The sequence below is a fragment of the Cynocephalus volans genome, chromosome X (assembly GCF_027409185.1).
Source record: "Cynocephalus volans isolate mCynVol1 chromosome X, mCynVol1.pri, whole genome shotgun sequence".
Taxonomy (NCBI): domain Eukaryota; kingdom Metazoa; phylum Chordata; class Mammalia; order Dermoptera; family Cynocephalidae; genus Cynocephalus; species Cynocephalus volans.
Window position 1 is genome coordinate 133,493,659 of NC_084478.1, and position 19,433 is coordinate 133,513,091.

The 19,433-nt window shown below is 36.1% G+C and overlaps 1 protein-coding gene across 4 annotated transcripts; it reads left to right on the forward strand.

Annotated features, from left to right (window-relative positions):
- The first annotated feature begins 1,667 nt into the window (after positions 1 to 1,667).
- MCTS1 (MCTS1 re-initiation and release factor) lies at positions 1,668 to 10,156 on the forward strand. Of its 4 annotated transcripts, none has more exons than XM_063083642.1 (6): positions 1,668 to 1,977; positions 3,159 to 3,311; positions 3,859 to 3,956; positions 6,913 to 7,046; positions 8,947 to 9,014; positions 9,943 to 10,156. In XM_063083642.1, the coding sequence occupies exons 1-6, from the start codon at positions 1,967 to 1,969 to the stop codon at positions 10,022 to 10,024; spliced, it is 546 nt and encodes a 181-aa protein (XP_062939712.1). In that variant the 5' UTR covers positions 1,668 to 1,966; the 3' UTR covers positions 10,025 to 10,156. The 4 variants fall into 4 exon arrangements, with proteins under 4 accessions (XP_062939712.1, XP_062939713.1, XP_062939714.1 ...); XM_063083643.1 differs by having other exon boundaries at positions 1,668 to 1,881; XM_063083644.1 differs by having other exon boundaries at positions 1,668 to 1,818.
- The last annotated feature ends 9,277 nt before the right edge of the window (positions 10,157 to 19,433 follow it).

Here is a 19,433-nt window from a genome sequence, read left to right on the forward strand (position 1 = left end):
GTGATTATCAAGTATATGAAAGTAGATTAAAATATATATGTACACGTAGCTGTATATCAATTCCTGCTATATATGTATCATATATGTGATATATATAATGTAGCTATATATCAATATAGGATTTGTTGTAATTTAGATAGGGTATGTAAAAGTTTTATAGAATTAAAAGTTAGCTATTATTTCTAGCATTAAGTTTTCAGCATAATACTTTTGATAAGTCTATAATTAGTAGGTTTCTCAAACAAAAAGTTCAAGAAATTAGGAAGTCTATCTAGGTATTATTAATTTCTGGGTCCATCAAGTTAACTTTTATTTGCTAGTGGAATATATACTTGTTACATATGGTATTATCATATATAAGATCTAATACAAATGATCTATTTCCACTCATCTCAAACTGCTTAATAATAGCTGTTTGTTGTTGTTTTATAATGTATTTGTTATTAAATGGCAGCCTCCCAGGGTGATGTGAAAGTTGCCAGGAGAGGAAAGCTATTTGGCAAGAAGCCTGACAATGTAGCACTAACCACAGCTTGGGGTCTGGGCTTCAGTTTTGCATGTTCGTAAACTTAATATTCTGAATTTTGCATAGTTGATTGATGCTGAGAATGCAGATTCATGCTAAGGACATTTACAAGAGACTGATGTATAAACCAGAATGCCAATTTATTGATTCACAAAGACAAACATAATTGTTCATGCAGATTTGATTTGAAAATAGCAGATTCTTTCCCTGTGGGCAGATCTTAATGGGAAGCCAAATTATAATTAGAAGATTGTTGGTATCATAGAATCAAGACAAGGTGAGCTAGTTGGACAATTCAAATGCATAGTACAGTTGGTTATGATTGCTCTAATGGTCCATCTCCCCAATATGGACTAGAGTATTTGTTTCCTGGGGAGACTGATTTATTTGTTTTACATATCAGTGCACACCCACCCCACCTCCTGAGTAGTGCCTGTTCAGGGTTTTTTTTGTTTTTGTTTTTTTCTCTCTATGCTTTCTATGTTGATTGGAATATATATATTTTTCTATCAACTCTCTTTTTAAAAATTACGTAAGTAAAACATTTCTTTAGCCTTTATCTCTTCAATCAGATTATAGTCTAGCATTGCTCGCCTAGAGGCCATTCTATCCTTCAAGGAAATTACCTCTTGACATTCAGTTTGTAGGTAGGGGGGTGAGGCTGGGGACTGCCACCTAGTAACTTTTATTTCATAATTCTATGGGGGCACCTAATTGTAGCTAGTGAATAGGGTTACCAGATAAAAAACAGGACGCGCAATAAAATCGATAAACCGAAATTATATATTTTTCGTGTGTACGTCCAAACTATTGAGACATAGTTACACTTAAAAAAGTATTCATTTTTTTATCTGAAATTCAGATTTAACTAGGCGTCCCGTATTTTTATTTGCTAAACCTAGCCATCCTACCAGTACATTAACATGAAGCCAGGAAGCTTTCCTGAGTTCATGCTTGTCGGTAAGCACCATTCCATTCAGTTGCCTCAGGCAAGGAACAAAAACCATCCCCACTAAGATTGTTTAGGTTAACAGGTAGCAACGAAACACGGAAGAGTCTTGACCCTTTGAGGAACCCGTAACTGACGCAATTGCCATAAATGCTGCTTTGATATCCCGCCCCCTCCATTCTTCTCTTCCTGTAACTGGAAAGAATTGCTCTATCACTTCTTCCTTCACAAGACCCGCCCTTTTAGCTACCTCCACTAGAGAGGAATCGGCTGCCCAAAAGGAGCTGGCAAAAGCGCCGACGTGGAGTTCAGAGAAGCGGAAGTAGTAACATTTCACTGAGCCGTAAGCTTTCTCGCTTTCCGGATAACGACAACAGCTCCGACTCTCAGTGCCGGCCTTCCTCGTGTAAGGGGATCTGCCGGACCCTTGCTAATTCAATTTCTATCCCATTCCGGGCCCTTCCCTACCGTCGCCCCCTTCACCTTGGATCATGTTCAAGAAGTAAGGACATGCTATGGTCTCCATCGGCTGCTCACAAAGGCGGTGGGGGTGGGGGTGGGGAAGAGGGCGAGAGCAACGAACCTCTTTCTCTCTCCCCCGCCCCTGCCATCCTGACTCCCTAAGGTTTTCTATAGTACTATGCTCTCTCACTCGCAACTTGCAACACTTCTTTAAGCTTTCCATTCCTAATCCTCAATAGGGGTTTGGTCCCTCTACTCCCATTTTCTTTCTTCTTACCCCTCTTTTGCCCCCTCCCCCAATTCTGTCTCCCTTCCTAGGGTTCTACCAATCACATCCTTGCACTGTGATTTAGGGGCATATCTTCTTTAGCTGAGAGGGGAGCCCTGCACTCACTGCCATATGTTTATTAGTTATGAACCGAATAAGGGAAGGCTTGACTTCCTGGGTCATGGGAGTGAAGGAGTCTGGGTGACAGGAAGCAAGCGGCCTGTCATGCCTATTGCCTAGCTGCCAGATTAACCTTGCCTTGAAAATACCGTGATTGCCACATAGACTATTCAGTGTAAGGAAGACAAAAATTCCTTGGAAACCTACCTAGTGGGTTTTCCTTCCAGATTTGGTAGACGCAAAAAGCAAAGGGGGAACATGGGCAAAGGAAGGTGGGTTTTGTGCATGACATTTTGAGCAAAAATAAATAGGAATCTTAGAAATCATCATCATCCTCATCACATTTTTAAAAAATCTCAGCAAATTACATAGCCTAGCAGGGGCCAATTTTCTGTGTTAGGCTTAGGTTGGTCTTCTGTATCTTAATCCTTGAGGGGTTTTGTTTTTGTTTTTGTTTTAAACACAGATTTTATTGTTGGTGGAAGTCTGAGCTTCTTCCTGGGTAGAATTGAGTAAGATTTTCCAGGAAAGTCATTTGTGTAGCTGATTACAGATTGTAGTGCAAAACATCTCTCATATCTCTCCCCCTCCCCCACCCCAGCTATTTGCTGTATACATGATAGTTTATTTTACTATTGTATTAAGACATTGGTTTTGTGCTAGGCAGAATAAAAGGGAAATGGTATTTTAAGAAATGACTTATTTCATAATTATTTGAGGTATCTGAATACTTGCTTGGGAATAGATGACTAATTAGAACAATACCTTTAGGTATTTTGATATTCTGCTTAGAAATGCCTTTTTTTTTCCCCCTTGCAAAAATCACTTGGCAGATTTGATGAAAAAGAAAATGTGTCTAACTGCATCCAGTTGAAAACCTCAGTTATTAAGGGTATTAAGAACCAATTGATAGAGCAATTTCCAGGTATTGAACCATGGCTTAATCAAATCATGCCTAAGAAAGATCCTGTCAAAATAGTCCGATGGTAAGTCTTTGTTTTTCCTTTATGTAAAGCTCAGAGTAGCTGAATAGTTAATAATTAGATTGTATTCATACTAAATGAAATTATTTTCACATTAATTATTGATAGATTAATGATGGGAATAGGTAAAGAATAACCCTAAAACTTAACAATATTTGTATTTCCAAATATTTTCTATGTCCATGAAAAATATGGCTTTGTGTATTGATTCTTTTATTAAAGAGTTAAATGTTTTCATTCACAATTGGATTTATTTCAGTTTGTTCTTTAGAGATTTGTTTATTTGAATTATCTAATGATGGAATTAAAATAATAAAATGTGAAAAAAATCAGTTGTAGCAGGTCATATTTTTCTCTACTGGGCTGGTATGATAGGAAAAACAATGTAAATAATGGGGTTTTTTTGGCCAGGATTTTTACTGAAATTTTTAAAAAAGTTTTCTGTATCTCTGTATATGCATATTTCATGTTATAAAATTTAAAGGATGTTTGACTTATAATTTTTGAGAGAAAATATCTAACTTGGTACTTTGTGACATTTGTCTTACAGCCATGAACATATAGAAATCCTTACAGTAAATGGAGAATTACTATTTTTTAGGCAAAGAGAGGGGCCTTTTTATCCAACCCTAAGGTTACTTCACAAATGTAAGTCTTGTTAGAAATGTGCGTTTCGGGATATGGAAAGACACAAAAGGAATTGAAAACGACTTCTGATAGTTAACTTGTTATTTATTAGTACTAGGTAATAAGGAATATAAAACTAAAAATGAATGCCTGTCTTGTGGTAAATCTGAAAAATGCAAATTCTCTCATTATGCATTCCAGAAAGTCCAAGGAAGAGTATTCATTCATTCATTCAACAATTATTTATTGAACTTACTATGTGCCAGGCACTGAACTAGGTACTGGGAATACAATAAGAAGCAAAAATGGACTAGGTCCCTGTCCTTATGAAATGTGAAACTGTAGAGGCACAGGCAACTTTGTTGTTGTTGAAAAACAAACAAAATTCAAGCCCTCCCTCCCCGCAAAAGATATAAAAGACTTTTCTAGGACAGTTGGGGGAAATTTGAATATGATTTGGCTATTAAATGATATAGTAGAATTACTGTTAAATTTTTTGGTGTGAGGGTTGTATGTGGTTGTATAAGGAGAATGACTTTATTCTTAGATGTTTGTTTGTTTGTTTGTTTGTTTATTTATTTATTTATTTATAAAGATGACCGGTAACGGGATCTTAACCCTTGAGTTGGTGTTGTCAGCACCACAGTCAGCTGGTGAGCGAACCAGACGCCCCTATGTAGGGATCCAAACCCATGGCCTTGGTGTTATCAGCACCGCACTCTCCCGAGTGAGCCACCGGCCGGCCCTGATGTGTGTTTATTTATGATGAAGCATTATGTCTGAACTAACTTTCAAATGGTAGAGGAAAAAAATGTGTTTGTAAATAGGAGATAAAATAATATGGCAAAGTGTTAATAAACAATTGTTGAATGTAAGTGAATAGTGTCCAGGTGTTTACTGAACTATTCTTCTAGTTTTTCTGTATGCTAAGCATTTTCATAACAAATGGAGAGGAAAGGATGTTCCTATTTAATATTTTGCTGGGGATCAACCTTTTAGAACATCTTAAAATTATTATTGTGCAAGAAGCACAATCATATGGTGGTTTAAAATGTGAACTTGGAGTTAGGCGGACCTGGGTTCAATTCCCAGTATATGTCACTTTTGGCAAGTCACTTAACCTTGTTAAGCTTTATTCCTTTATCTTTAAAAATGGACATGATAATTGTACATATCTTCTGGGGTTGCGGAGATTAAATGAGAGAGTGCACGCAGTGTTCCTAACACAATGCCTGGAACATAGTAAATGTTCAATATATGATAGCAATAATGATATAGTCATTAATTGTTCAATAAATGTTTACTACTACTTATCATCGTCATGATTATGGTCATAATCATTATTATTAAGAGGCAGATATTGATGTGGATGAAGATCTAGTAAACAAATTATGGCTTGTGAATAGTAAATGCATTTATTCAATTAGGTTCCTTTTTGTCAGTAAGATGTTTAAGTTAATTTGGGACCATATTTAAATTAATTTGTGGTCTTGGTAGGAAAAAGTCTTACCTGTTCTCTGACTGGTGAGAGGGCTAGTGGTAAGGCATTAAAGTGAATAAATTTTACCTGTCATTGCCATTGTTATTCCTAGAGAGCCCTGAGAGGCTTAAAAAGTTTCCCCCCCGTCATTGTTTGAAATCATCCAGGGCCCCTTTAATTGTTAGGTTATGAATTATTAGTAGACACACATATATACACACATTTTTTTTTTAAGATTACAAAAGGAACATAAGCACTATAAATTTGGAAAATACAGAAATATATGTAACTGATTAATAATCAGCTATATTCTCATGACCTAGAGTTACCCATTAGTGTATTGGTATACTTCCATCCAATTTTATTTCCTGTGATGTATGTAAATGCTAATGTTTTTACTTTTTAAATGGGGCTCTGTTACATAGTTGTTTTATTTATTTATTTAATAGACTTTATTTGTTAAAGCAGTTTTATGTTTACAGAATAAATGAACAGAAAGTACAGAGTTCCCATATACTCCCCCTCCCCAACTTAGTTTCCCTTATTAACATCTTCTGTTGGTGTGATGCATTTGTTACAATTGATGAACATATACTGACACATCATTATTATTAATGAAAGTCCATTGTTTACATTAATGTTCACTCTGTGTTGTACAGTTCTATGGGTTTTGCCAAATGTATAACATCAAGTATCCACTGTTACGGTATCATATATAGATTAGTTTTACTGCCCTAAACACCCCATGTTCTACCTATTCATTGTTCCTTCTCCCCATAATCCCCAACTCCTAGTAACCACTGATCTTCTTGACAGTTTTTTATTTTGCTTTTTTTACTTAACATTATATCATAAATGTTTCCTAGGGCATTAAGTATTCTCCAGAAACATGATTTTATTATATAGATATTATAGACATACCTTAAGTCATTTATCATTACATTATTCATTACATTATTGTCAGACATTTGGGTTGATTCCAGTTTATTTATAAATATTAGTATTGCAATGAATATCTTTCTACCTAAATATATTTTATATCCCTTATTTTTCCTTAAGATAAAGTCCTAGAAGTAGAATTACTGAGTCAAAGAGTTTAAACCTTTTCACGGTTGTTGATGCATGCTGCCAAGTAGTCCTAAAGAAACGTTGTACCCATTTACAAGCCTTTTAGCAGTACATGGGAATGCCAGTGTTGCTATACTCTTGCTAGTACTGGGAATTACTTTTCTTAAAAAATATTTACCAAGGGAGGGGGGAGGGAGAAGGGAGGGAGGTTTTGGTGATGGGGAGCAATAATCAGCCACAATGTATATCGACAAAATAAAATTAAAAAAAAAAAAAAATTTACCAATTTGATAAGTGAAAATAATGTTTCAGTTTTATTTTGCACCTTTCAGAGTACTGTAATTTTGGGAAATATTTGTTCAAGTCTTTGTCTTTTTCTGTCGAGTCATTACTCTTATTCATTTATGTAATGTATTTCTTTTCTTCTAGATCCTTTTATCCTGCCACACCAGCAGGTTGATAAAGGAGCCATCAAATTTGTACTCAGTGGAGCAAATATCATGTGTCCAGGCTTAACTTCTCCTGGAGCTAAGCTTTACCCTGCTGCAGTAGATACCATTGTTGTATCCTTCCCAGGCTGTAACTGCTGAAAAATGTATTCATTGTGTTCTTGTCATTACTGAAAGATCTATCATCCAAGAGAACATCAGATGTACTTTTTTGGAGGTTACTATTACTGTTGTCTCGTGCCTTTCTGGTTAAATTTGAAGTTATGGAAAGCAACTTGTTTATTTCTTGATAGTAAGTTATATCCCGTCTTAGGTGGTTTCTTAGAAGTTAATGAGGGCCGGCCTTGGCTTACTTGGAAGAATGCAGTGTGGATAACAGCAAGGCCACGGGTTCGGACCCTATATAGGGATGGCCAGTTAGCTCACTGGGTGAGCGTGGTGCTGACAACACCAAGCCAAGGGTTAAGATCCCCTTACCGGTCATCTTTTTACAAAAAAAAAAAGTTAAATGAGAACAATTTACAAAAGTCCCAGCTGCCTTTCAGCCCAGTTAAGGCCTATTGTTATCAGACTCAGGATACAATACGAAACTGTCGATCAGTAATGGAAAAGATATATGTGATATGATGGGATCAGCTTTTTGGACATCAACTTGCCACTTTAATTTTTAGTTTGACTTACCCAGACACACTGGAATAAAAGCACTCAAAAAGAAAAAGAATTTAGGCACCAGTTATAGTATCTCTTTTCCCAAGCAACAATTTTGTTAGGAGTGGTTAGTGGGAAATATTGGCAATCCCCAACTTTTACTTTAAAAATTCATTTTTAAGTTGGTTGTTTGGGTCTCAGAACACGTTTTCTCAGAGAAATGTCAAAATTCCAAATAGTCCTTAAGAATCAGTTCAGCTCATGACATAGCTGAATAATTCTGCATTATTTTCATTTCTACAGTGCTGTTTGAGCTATATTCTCAAATAGGTTATTGTCAACTGGTCTGGACAGGAAGCCATCTTTTCCTTTGTCATAGCCAAAATGGCCATTTGCCTCAGGTTGAGAAAAGGAATGGTATTTGGTGGGAATAGGGAAATCACTGTGGAGTGGGAAGGCCACTGGAGTGGGTTTAAGAGTGTGTCCTGTGCTCAAAAGTTGGATATCCTCTGTTGTGGCAATTATAGCCAAGGGAGTAGTATAAGTTGTATGTTTATATTTTAAGAATACCTTGTGCTGAAATAGATACTGGTCACATAATAGGTGTTCAAATATTGGTGGAACACTGAATAAATGATTGAATTGAAAACCAATGGAGAAAAATATTCAGTGAGGACAGGTGACTTTTTTATGTTTATGATTCCTCTAAGTGTTGGTAAGTTTACAGTTGTAGAGTTTTCCTTAAGTGGAAAAATTTCCTAGTACCTAGCATTTACCTTTTTAAAATAAAATAATTTTTATTTTGAAATAATTGTAGATTTACAGAAAGTTGCAAAAAATAGTATGGAGAGGTCCTGTGTACCCTTGAACTTTATTGGGGGCAAGGCGGGGCAGCTGGCCAGGACAGGGATCAAACCCTGGACTTTGGTGTTCTCAGCACCACACTTTACCTGACTGAGCTAACGAGCCAGCCCCACCCTTGAACTTTTAATGTGTCTTTTACATAAAAGCACCATTCAGTGACCAAAACACTAGAACAATTGATATTTATTTCATAGTTTTTAGTATCTTTGTGCAAGAAATTTTATCTCATTTTTTGCACGACTTATTCTGGTTTTGTTGGCATGAGGTTATAGTATTAACATTTGACTTGAAACAGAAATGATTATTAGATTCACTCACTTAGCATTTATTATTTACTATGTATCCACAGACTCTGCTAAGTCCCTGCTTTAAGGAGTTAACAGTCTAGGAAAGGACATAGCTGGGTTCAAAGTGGCTTAACTAGTGACATAATCATTATTTGACATGCTTCCTTTCCTCCAAGGCATTTTGATAGATAGTTTTCTTAGCTGTGTGTTTTCAGGCAATTATGGCAGAAGGAAAACAGCATGCTTTATGTGTTGGAGTCATGAAGATGTCTGCAGAAGATATGTAAGTCTCGCCTTAGGCCCTCTTAGATTTTGAGATATGGGTAACCAACCCAGGAAGCATCAGAATTATAGGTGAAATCTGGTCTCATTCATACCACATCTTACAAGTATCTAAAGACAGAAGCTTCACTTCTTTTTTTTTTTTTTTTTTTTTTGTCTTTTTCGTGACCGGCACTCAGCCAGTGAGTGCACCGGCCATTCCTACATAGGATCCGAACCCGCGGCGGAAGCGTCACTGCGCTCCCAGCGCTGCACTCTCCCGAGTGCACCACGGGCTCGGCCCAGAAGCTTCACTTCTGATTTTTGCTAACACTTAGGAAGCCATTGAAACCTATTTTGTTTTCAGGATTGCATTCTTTCTTAAGCACTCTGAAAAGAATCCATGTGCTAACATAGCTCTTTTATATGTGTATATGTGGTACTTTAGGAATTCTTATTTAGCATGATTTAAATTGGGGGGAAAAAGATGTTTTGCTGCTAGTTTTTGAAACAGTGACATAGTTCAGCACCACACACTATTTATCTTATATTCTGACCTAGTGGTATAAGAAATGTAGAATATTAGGGACCTATTAAAGATATGCTGTGTTACTAAAATATAGGCAGTATATTTAAGAACTTTGATGACCAAATTAGTCCTATTAATTTTATTTCAGGGTTAATATAACACTTTGATATTCTCCTGATCTTACGACTTTATTACTCTGCTTCTATAGACCCACTAGATAGATTACTAAAATCACTTTAAGACATGAACTACAGCAGAGTAATGTAGTTTAATATAGACAATAATATAAGTGTAATAGCAATAAATTCTCTACATATGGCTCAACAATTACAAAATAGCAATGCACTTTGAATTGTATTTACCATGACTAAGCCTATAAAAATGCATAAAAATATGTTTATTGTTTCTTCCCTTCTTACAGTGAGAAAGTCAACAAAGGAATTGGCATTGAAAATATCCATTATTTAAATGATGGGCTGTGGCATATGAAGACGTATAAATGAGCCTCAGAAGGAATGCACTTGAGCTAAATATGGATGTTGTGCTGTATCTGTGTTTGTGTCTGTGTGTGACAGCATGAAGAGCAATGATGCCTCTGTGGTTATGCTGAATAAATTCAACAGATGCTAAAATTCTGTTAGCTTCAGAAATTATTTTAATTTTTCTTAAACTCAAGTTAAAAGGGGTAGCAAATTTGGACATTAAAAGGTATCTGGTAAGTAACCAAACTCAGACAACCTAATGTCCTTTCTTAGGCTAGTGATATAAGATGAAGGGCAGGACTTGGTAAATGGACTTGCCAATTTATGGCAGACACCCAAACAATCTATCTAGTTAATGGGGTTGGAAGCTAGACTGGGAATTTTATTAAGTTTTCATTATGGAAAACTCCTAACATACTCAAAAGTATGGGGAATAGTATAATGGACCTTTCTATGTCCATTACCCAGCTTCACTTTATGGTTAATGTTATTTCATCTATACCTCACTTACTCCTCCCACCCACTCCCCCAATTATTTTGAAGCAAATCCCAGATACTCTATCATTTCATCCATAACTACTTTAGTATGTATATTTAAAAGATAAGTGGTCTTTTTTTTTTTTTTTTTTTTAAAAAGATGACCAGTAAGGGGATCTCAACCCTTGACTTGTTGTTGTCACCACCACGCTCTCCGAAGTGAGCCAACCGGCCATCCCCATATAGGGATCTGAACCCGTAGCCTTGGTGTTATCAGCACCACACTCTCCTGAGTGAGCCATGGGCCGGCCCTAAAAGATAAGTGGTCTTAAAAAAGCATAACCACAATATCATTATTACACCTAAAAAGTTTAACTGTTTCTTAATATGATCAACTATCTAGACTGTATTCAAATGCCCTTGATTTACTCTTTTAAATTTTTTTTCAGTGTTGGTTTGCTTGAATTAGGCACAGGAGAAAGTCTACACATTGCATATTTGGTTGCTATTTAAGTTTCTTTTAAGTTCCCCTCCTTTTCCCCTTTAAATTAATTATTTAAAAAATCTAAAAAAAAAAAAAAAAAAGGCTGGCCCATGGCTCACTCGGGAGAATGTGGTTCTGATAACACCAAGGCCATGGGTTCGGATCCCTATATGGGGATGGCTGGTTAGCTCACTTGCGAGAGCATGGTGCTGACAACACCAAGTCAAGGGTTAAGATCCCTTTACCAGTCATCTTTTTTGAAAAAAAAAGAAATCTAGTTGTTTTGTAAATTTTCCACAAACATTCTGGATTTTGTTGATTTTACCACTGTGAAGTCATTTAATTTGCTTTTATGCCCCCTGTATATACTGTAAACAGACAGGCTTGATCAGATTCAGGTTCAATTATTTTAGTGCTCTCTCTTGAGTAAAATCATACCACACAGATGCCCAGAACTTCCAGATTCGGGGCTCCGCTGTATTCCCCAAAGAATGTATCTCCTATCATAAGTGGGGTATGAGGGCCATGGACCTACTTTAGTAAGAACAGGAATCTGTTTGGAGAGTTAAAAGAACAGTTATGAATTTATTTAGTGATAAAGCCCTTTCTTCCTAATAACTTTGCTATTATTCTAGTATCTCAGCCATCTTCATTTGGTTGTTTACCAATATATGACATGTGATTTTATTTTTCAGATGGATACAGACATTTACAAGATTGTGGTGACCTGTGTTACAGTTAGAAGTTGGTGAGAAAGGTGAGGGTGGATAGTGAGAAGAGAGAGATCATGCAGGTGGCTGTTCCATCTGGGCCTCCTAGGATATAACATAGGTGAACATAGATCCAGTGTCTGCCCCTCAGATTGAGGAACCATTTCCCACTGATGAAACTTGTAAAACTTGGAGATTCCCCAGTTAGAATGTAAATATTAGTTTATAGTGAGAGGTCTACCTAGGGTAAACAATTAGTAAACAGGAAGTTTCTTGGTGAACATGGATAAGAGCAAAGGAGGGTTGATAACTTGGGGTAATATTTCATCTGGACTAGGATAAGGCTTGGAGAATTTTTCCCGCTTCATCATTAATTAGAATGCTTATCTCTGTCATAATCTTGTCTCCTAGTCCATAGAGGTGCCCTGATATTTTACTTCCTATATCCTTTTCAAGTTTCATGTAGAATATTTTCCTTTTGTTATGACATTTATATTCTACAACTTACAGTATTGTTATATTTTATTATTTATTCTTGGTAGATAAAAGTGTAAATAGTCTCATTGGTGACATATTTGTAAATCAGGTCTCAGGGCAGGTTTCTTCAACAGACAGTCTCATTTTATGCTGATTTATTGGCTTCAAATCAGATGTCTCCCCATTTCGGGGAGGAGACATCCTATGTGAGTCCTGTAGTTCCTTGTATTCTTAAAAAGAGAGTATACAAGTCATTTATGTCAACACCAAACGTTGGACCTTTATTTTTGGTGCTAAGATAATGTTAACTGACCAAGATTGCCTATGGAGAGTTAGCAATGAAAAACAAAGCACATAACCACACATTAGAGAAGTTAAAACTTTAATTGCCTAGTTTTTGAAATAATTTATTCGTATATCTAACCACTGTTACAGTGGGTGTAGGGAACACTTTTTAAATATTCAACATCAACATCTGTGCTTGTTTTTCTACTATGCTAAGGTACACTGACTGTGTTGCCTTGGTGATGTGGACTAAATACGTATGTTCCCTGCCTCCCCTGGGTCTAAGGCCTCAGCCATCAGTGTTAATCAGGGGTGTCACTGTACATGTGTGAGCCTTGTCATTTTGTAAACATTACACCGTACATGGAAGCCAATTCAAAGAGGTTAAATTAGATATATCAGCCTCTTTAGGCACTATGCTTGAAGGAAATTTTTAGTTTACCCATATTCCTCAGAGTAGAATACAGGGATAGGTTGTTTTCTCTCAGGCAATGTATCTCTAGTTCATTTTTAGTTTCAAAATTAATTTTGCATCAAACCAACCTACAGTCTGGTCATTTTTGTTTATCTGACTCACTTTTACTCAGCCAAGCTCAGTTCACCTCAATTGGTATTTATTGAGTATCTACTAGATTCTAGATGATGTAGCACAAAGATGAATAATATACAAGTAGCCTTTGCCCTTAAGGAGCTTCTAGTCTAGTGAGTAAAGAAAATTTACATTAAAAAAAAAATCTGTGTAATGGTGACAGCCTAATACTAATTTATTGTCAGTAGGAATTCACTAATACTTTTCCAGTTTCGTTCATCAAAATTTTGAAATTACACATGAACCAAAAATAAAAATGTTCCTTAGATTGTATCCAATGTAAGGTTTAAAAAAATCCAGATGTTTTGGAGTTGCTGCAATTCAGCATTCCAACTCAGATGGTTGTCTTGTTGTCCAGTAGCATAAAGGCCTGATCAATCCTCTTCCAGCAGACTGTTACAGTGGTTTGGTGGTGGTGTGTTGGCAGCTGCATTTTTCCTTTTTTTTTAATGTTTGGACCCCAAACAAAAGTAGCGGGATTTATGCCAGGGATAGTCATGAGCATTTGCAATTTGAGGGATTTGATCTTCCCCAAATAGAAGGTCATATGGCACTTGTCAAATAATGATTATATCCAAACAAGTTCCCCATCCATATACAATTCAGCAACCAAGGATACAGTATTTATAGGTGTAGACTTCAGAAGAAGACATAAGAATGGCAATTCACTTAATTTGCAGAGGTATTTCATTATAATAAATATTTCACTTTTTTGTTGTTCATGAGAATATTAATAGTGTAGCAATTATATATTAATGGAAATATGAAATGAATGTATGCCCAAACAAAATGTAGTAAATATTTTAACTTTGTTTATCTAGGTTCCTTAATTTTGAGAATATCTCTCTCAAGGCTCTTCAAGAAACTTAATGATTCCAATTTCTAACGGAGTATCCACTAAACTGATTTGTAATGAAAGAAAAACAATGAAAATGTATGCATCCTATGTCAATATAACCATCACTTCTGAGGTTTCAAGCAATCAGAAACTTACTCAAGTTATTCAGTAATCTATAAGAATTAGGCCACTAAAATATATTTTGGAGTCCTGCAGAACACTTATGTTTAATATGTTATCAATCATATTAAGGCAGTAAAAATTAGACTAAGTATAATTGTACTCTTAAATATCAGTCTTTCAGCAGCAATTCCTAAAGAAATCATACCTGTCAACATGGAGACTAATGAATGTAAATGTATTATACTTTGTATGTATTTTATACTTTGTATACTTTTATTATACTTTATTAGGGCAGGTAAAAGAATGAGTAGATATTACTAACTTTAATATCAATTTGTTTAAAGTTGTATTAAAACTAATTAAGTACTACTAGTAAAGGACCACAACTCCATTAGATTAGGAATGAATGAACAAAACGAGGGCCAGTTTTTAAATCATTGTTGAGACCATTAGACAGATTTGTTTGTTTAAGAGGCTGGCCTTCTAAGAATATGATTTATGTATGGAAGGAAATACAGGAGATGATTCACTGGAATTTCTAATAGTACCAGGTTCATTAAGAACAGGTCATGGGGAGGAAAAATAAGTAAAAACATCAAAACTTGTAAGTACAATTAATATTTGCCTCTTGAAGTGAAAATTAAAGAACTCCAAATTTTATCCTTGAGCACTGAGAATAAAAATTAGTGAAATAATTTCTATGTAAACTTAGTTGTTACAGAGAATGACATGCCTCACAATTCTAATTAAATGGATTGTTTTGGAAATTAATGTGTTTGCGAAATATAGCAAACATAGTAGTACTAACAAGGGAAAACTGATGCTTCAAGTAACTAAAAAAACTTAGATTAGAGGAAGGAAGGAAAAGATGTGTAACCATCAGAATTAGTTAATCAAAATTGAGTTACAGGGCCAGCCCGTGGCTCACTTGGGAGAGTGGTGCTGATAACACCAAGGCCACGGGTTCGGATCCCTATGTAGGAATGGCCGGTTAGCTCACTTGGGAGAGCGTGGTGTTGGCAACACCAAGTCAAAGGTTAAGATCCCCTTACCTGTCACCTTTCTAAATAAATAAATAAATAAAATTGAGTTGCAGGCACTAGTCTTACATAGAAGACTGTAATTCAACAGGCTATGATGTCCAGAGTATAGCAAACAATATCAACATAAATTGGTTTGTATTTTAGGCAAAAACAAAAAGGAAAAAATCGAATTCATTAAACCACCCATACATTTTAAAAAGTCTCATTTTTAAAGTAAAACAAACCGTAATTTCCATATCATAATTTTTATTGCTCTTCTTGTTTCATTCTCCAATTTTGAAATACTTTAATTTCACCCAATATGTGAATATAAAGGACTTCAAATTAACTTCATTTCCTTCAAGTTCATTGTAAGTGTTCTCAGAACTACCACAGGGGGAGAAAAACCTAGATTTAAAAGATAAAAAGATTTACTTTTTGTAATTTTATTTTAATTTTTTTTAATCACAAGACTTGATTGTCAGTGTTAACTGTTAATTTTCACTTAATCTCTTATGGTAAAATAATTTCTTCTGATTGTCATAAGCATGTGAGCAAAAGACTGAGTTTTCAAACAATAAATCTTTGTTCTGACTAAGCACTTGCTTGGAGAAAGTGCTATTTCTCCAAACATATGCCTTGAAAACAAATTCAGTTCCCCCTTTGCCTTAGGGGGATCTGTATCAGGGAGACTTCTGATCAGGCAACCCATTTTTCTTACCAACATTTATTTTAAAAGGGGATGTTTTCTGTCTTTGTCCCCAAATTCTGGGGTTGTCCTTGCTGTTGCATGATGAAGCCGGAGGCTTGGAAACTTGCAAACCAATAAGATGATCTCGTGGTGAAACTGCATGGTAGTTTGACACTGTCTATTAATAGTCCTTGGGTGAGCTTAAATTTGAGACAACTTCTAAAAGTAGCATGTACTTTTAGTTTTGCTTCCCTATCAGTGGGGCTTGCATGTCTGTCTCTGCATTCTGATGTTTTCACAAATTTTTAGTTTCTCATGATTGGAAAGATTTTGTATGCACTTCTTAGTTTGGATACTGTTTTCATCAGTTCTAATGTTGCTCCATTCAGAATGCATTTTTTTAAAGTCAAAATTCACTCTTCACTTAAACATCTGGACTAGATTGGCAGGGTGAGGAGGCTGGGAGGAGAGTCCTTTTTGCCCTGGAGGCTCTGGACAGCTTTCTTAGAGAGTTGACTTATCCAGGATTAGGAAAAAATATGCTTTTGCATGACTAAGTTCTTCCTAAAGTTTGCTTGTGTAAGCATTTTCGATTAAGAAAGTCCAACTTGAAATATATTTCAATATAGAGTAGAAACAGCTTTTAGTGGGATTAATAGCAATCTCTAACCCATCAAATTAATATCTACTAAACAGCTTTCAAAAAGCACATGACTGAAAAATATTTTTCACTGATATTGCTTTATTCTGTTTTTAAAATAGTAAAGGCTAAAATGTTATTAAAAACTTGGATTCTTATACTGCACTTATTTTATGTTGTGTTTCACAAGGTTAAAATTTTATATTTTGTAAAATGTCTAAAAAGGAGTCCAGAGTAATCTGCTTTCTTGCTCCCAAATGCAAAGGTCTGAAAGAAGGCACACAGCTTCATTCATTTCTAGTTGTTACGAAACCCAAGTCTCTCAAGTACCAAATGCACAAATGCATTTACAGGGATGCAGGAGTCTCACTTAAGCAGTGGTTTTTGCCAGTATAAAGAGACCATATTGATTAAAGTATGGGGAAATAGAAACCATACCAATTTGGGCAGTTTTGGCACCAATAACGTCTAATTTGCTGTAAATGGGGAACATGTTCTAAGTTAATGTTCTTAAAAGCAACATATGAATTTCTCCTTAAAAATATTTATTGAAAAGCTGTTTTATTGCATGGCACAGATTAAATGTACAGATGTTACCTTAAATCTGCTAATTAAGGAGTTCCTTTGTGAATTTGAATATTAAGTACCAGCTGTTATTCACATCACTATTTTAATATACTACCACCAAGATATTTAATACACGGTTGGCCAGTTGGCTCAGTTGGTTAAAGCGCAGTGTTGTAACACCAAGGTCAAAGGTTCGGATCCCTGCACTGGCCAGCCACCAAAACAAACAAATAAATAAATATGTAATAAAAAGGATTTAACATATTTAGCTGTTTAGAGTGCTAAACTTGTTCAGGAAAAGGAAATGAAATTCCCCGAGTGCCTACTATGTGCACAAACTCTACTTCTGTGTCTTGCCGAATCTTTACAGTGACTCCATGAGGTAGATTTTAATCCTCATTTTACAAATGAGGAAACTAAGTCTCAGTGAGGTTATGTAACTTTCCTGAAGATACCTAGCTAATAAATGGCAGAACTGGAATTCGAACCTAGGTCCGCCTGACTGCAAAGTCTGTTTTGCAGAAAACTCTCACCTTGTTTCTTATAAAATATTCATCTTGCCCCACAAGTCGAATCACCATCTTTATTGGTTATTAGATATGGGTTATTGGAGAGAGGTATAAATTGGCAAGCCTCTGTTCCACAGTGGGGAAATACAGGTAGGATTTTAATGAGGTAAGAGTGGGATGCTTGCACAGTGTCTTATTTGTGTTACTTAGGGAATGTTAGTTTCTGTTTTCCTCAATAGCAGGGTATAGTAGGAGAATCTTTTGAAATTGAACTCAGTCCTGAGGCCTGAACTTTTCCTATTATAGTCACCTACAAGCCAAGTGACTATTTAAAGGTTATGCCATTTAGAAGCCTTTGCTGTATCTTTAGAAGAGGACACAAGGGGGATGGTTACTTAGGAAGTGGGGCAATGAGTGTAGAATGTAATGTGCAAAGGCAGGACTATCAGTTGCTTTGAAGGTAGTTGGGGAAAAAGACTAGTGAATATTAAAAATGACAGGAGCAGTTTTGGTTGTTATAATTTAATGGAAAAAGTTGAGGGATCTAATCATATTTTATTCTAGATCCGATGACTTAATTTTGAGAAGGAAGATCCGGTGATTGAATTCATACAAGGAGATGGCCTGGGGCTTGCTAAAAGTAGGGTTGCAGTTTACTTTCCATTGCATTACAGAAAACCGGAAAAGATACTGTCATGCATCACTTAATGACAGGGATACTTCATGAGAAATGCGTCATTAGGCAATGTCGTGTGAACATCGTAGTGTACTTACACAAACCTGTGGTATAGTCTACTACACACCCAGCCTATTGCTCCAACCACTGTCAAATATGCGGTCATTGACCGAAATGTTGTTACATCGTGCATGACTGAACCACCTTACTCTGGGGGTCTCATAGTTCTGGAATTGGTTAGACTTGTGCTGCCCAATATGGTAGCCACTAGGCATATGTGGCTACTGAGCACTTGAAATGTGACTAGTCTGAATTGAGATGTGCTGTAACTGTAAAATATACACTGGATTTTAAAGGAGATAAAAATAGAATGTGAACTACTTTTTTTCTGTTGATTACATGTTGGAATGACAATATTTTGGATATATTGGGTTAAATAAATTACTAAAAGTAATTTCACCTGTGTCATTTTATTTTTTTAATGTGGCTACTAGAAAATTTAAAATTACATGTGACTCATATTTCTGTTGTATGACACTGGGTTGGAGAATAGGCAGTATTCCCTGAAGCTTCTAAGGCAAGTGCTTTAGGATGGTAAATATGGAAAAGATTCTCAGTGTCAGTATTCTGCTTCCCATCAAGCCAGGGACTAATTTTCCCTCTTCCCTCAGATGGTACAGGGCTGGCATTTTGATTATTAGAACATTCCCCTTTATTCATCACTGTGGGTATGTAGGTGGATGTCTCTATCAGTCCACTCACTAGATCAAAGCATTTTTTTTCCCTAATGCAAGGCTGCCACACATTAAGGGCAGTTGTCCTTCCTATCTTTCTCTTTAAAATCAGTCTTTTTCGGGCCGACCCCATTGCGCACTCAGGAGAGTGCGGTGCTGGGAGCGCTGCGCCGCTTCCGCCGCAGGTTCAGATCCTATATAGGGCTGGCCCGTGTGCTCACTGGCTGAGTGCGGTGTGGGTGACACCACACCGAGGGTTGCGATCCCCTTACCAGTCACGAAAATGACAAAAAAAAAAAAAAAAAAATCAGTCTTTTTATGTTTACAACTTTATTTTATTGAATCATAATTGATTATACATATTTTGGGATTCAATGTTGACATATGTTGATCAAATCAATACTACTAGTATGTATATTGTTACAAATTGTACTTATTCTTTATGCCCCTTGTTCAATCTCTCCCTATCCCCCTCTCCCACCACCCTAGATTTCTTCTCTCCCTCTGAAAGAGTAATGGTTGCTCTGTTGATTTGTTGCCTAGATGATCTGCCCAATGGTGAAAGGTGTGTTCTGGTCCCCCAATATTATCATAGAGCAGATGCTTCT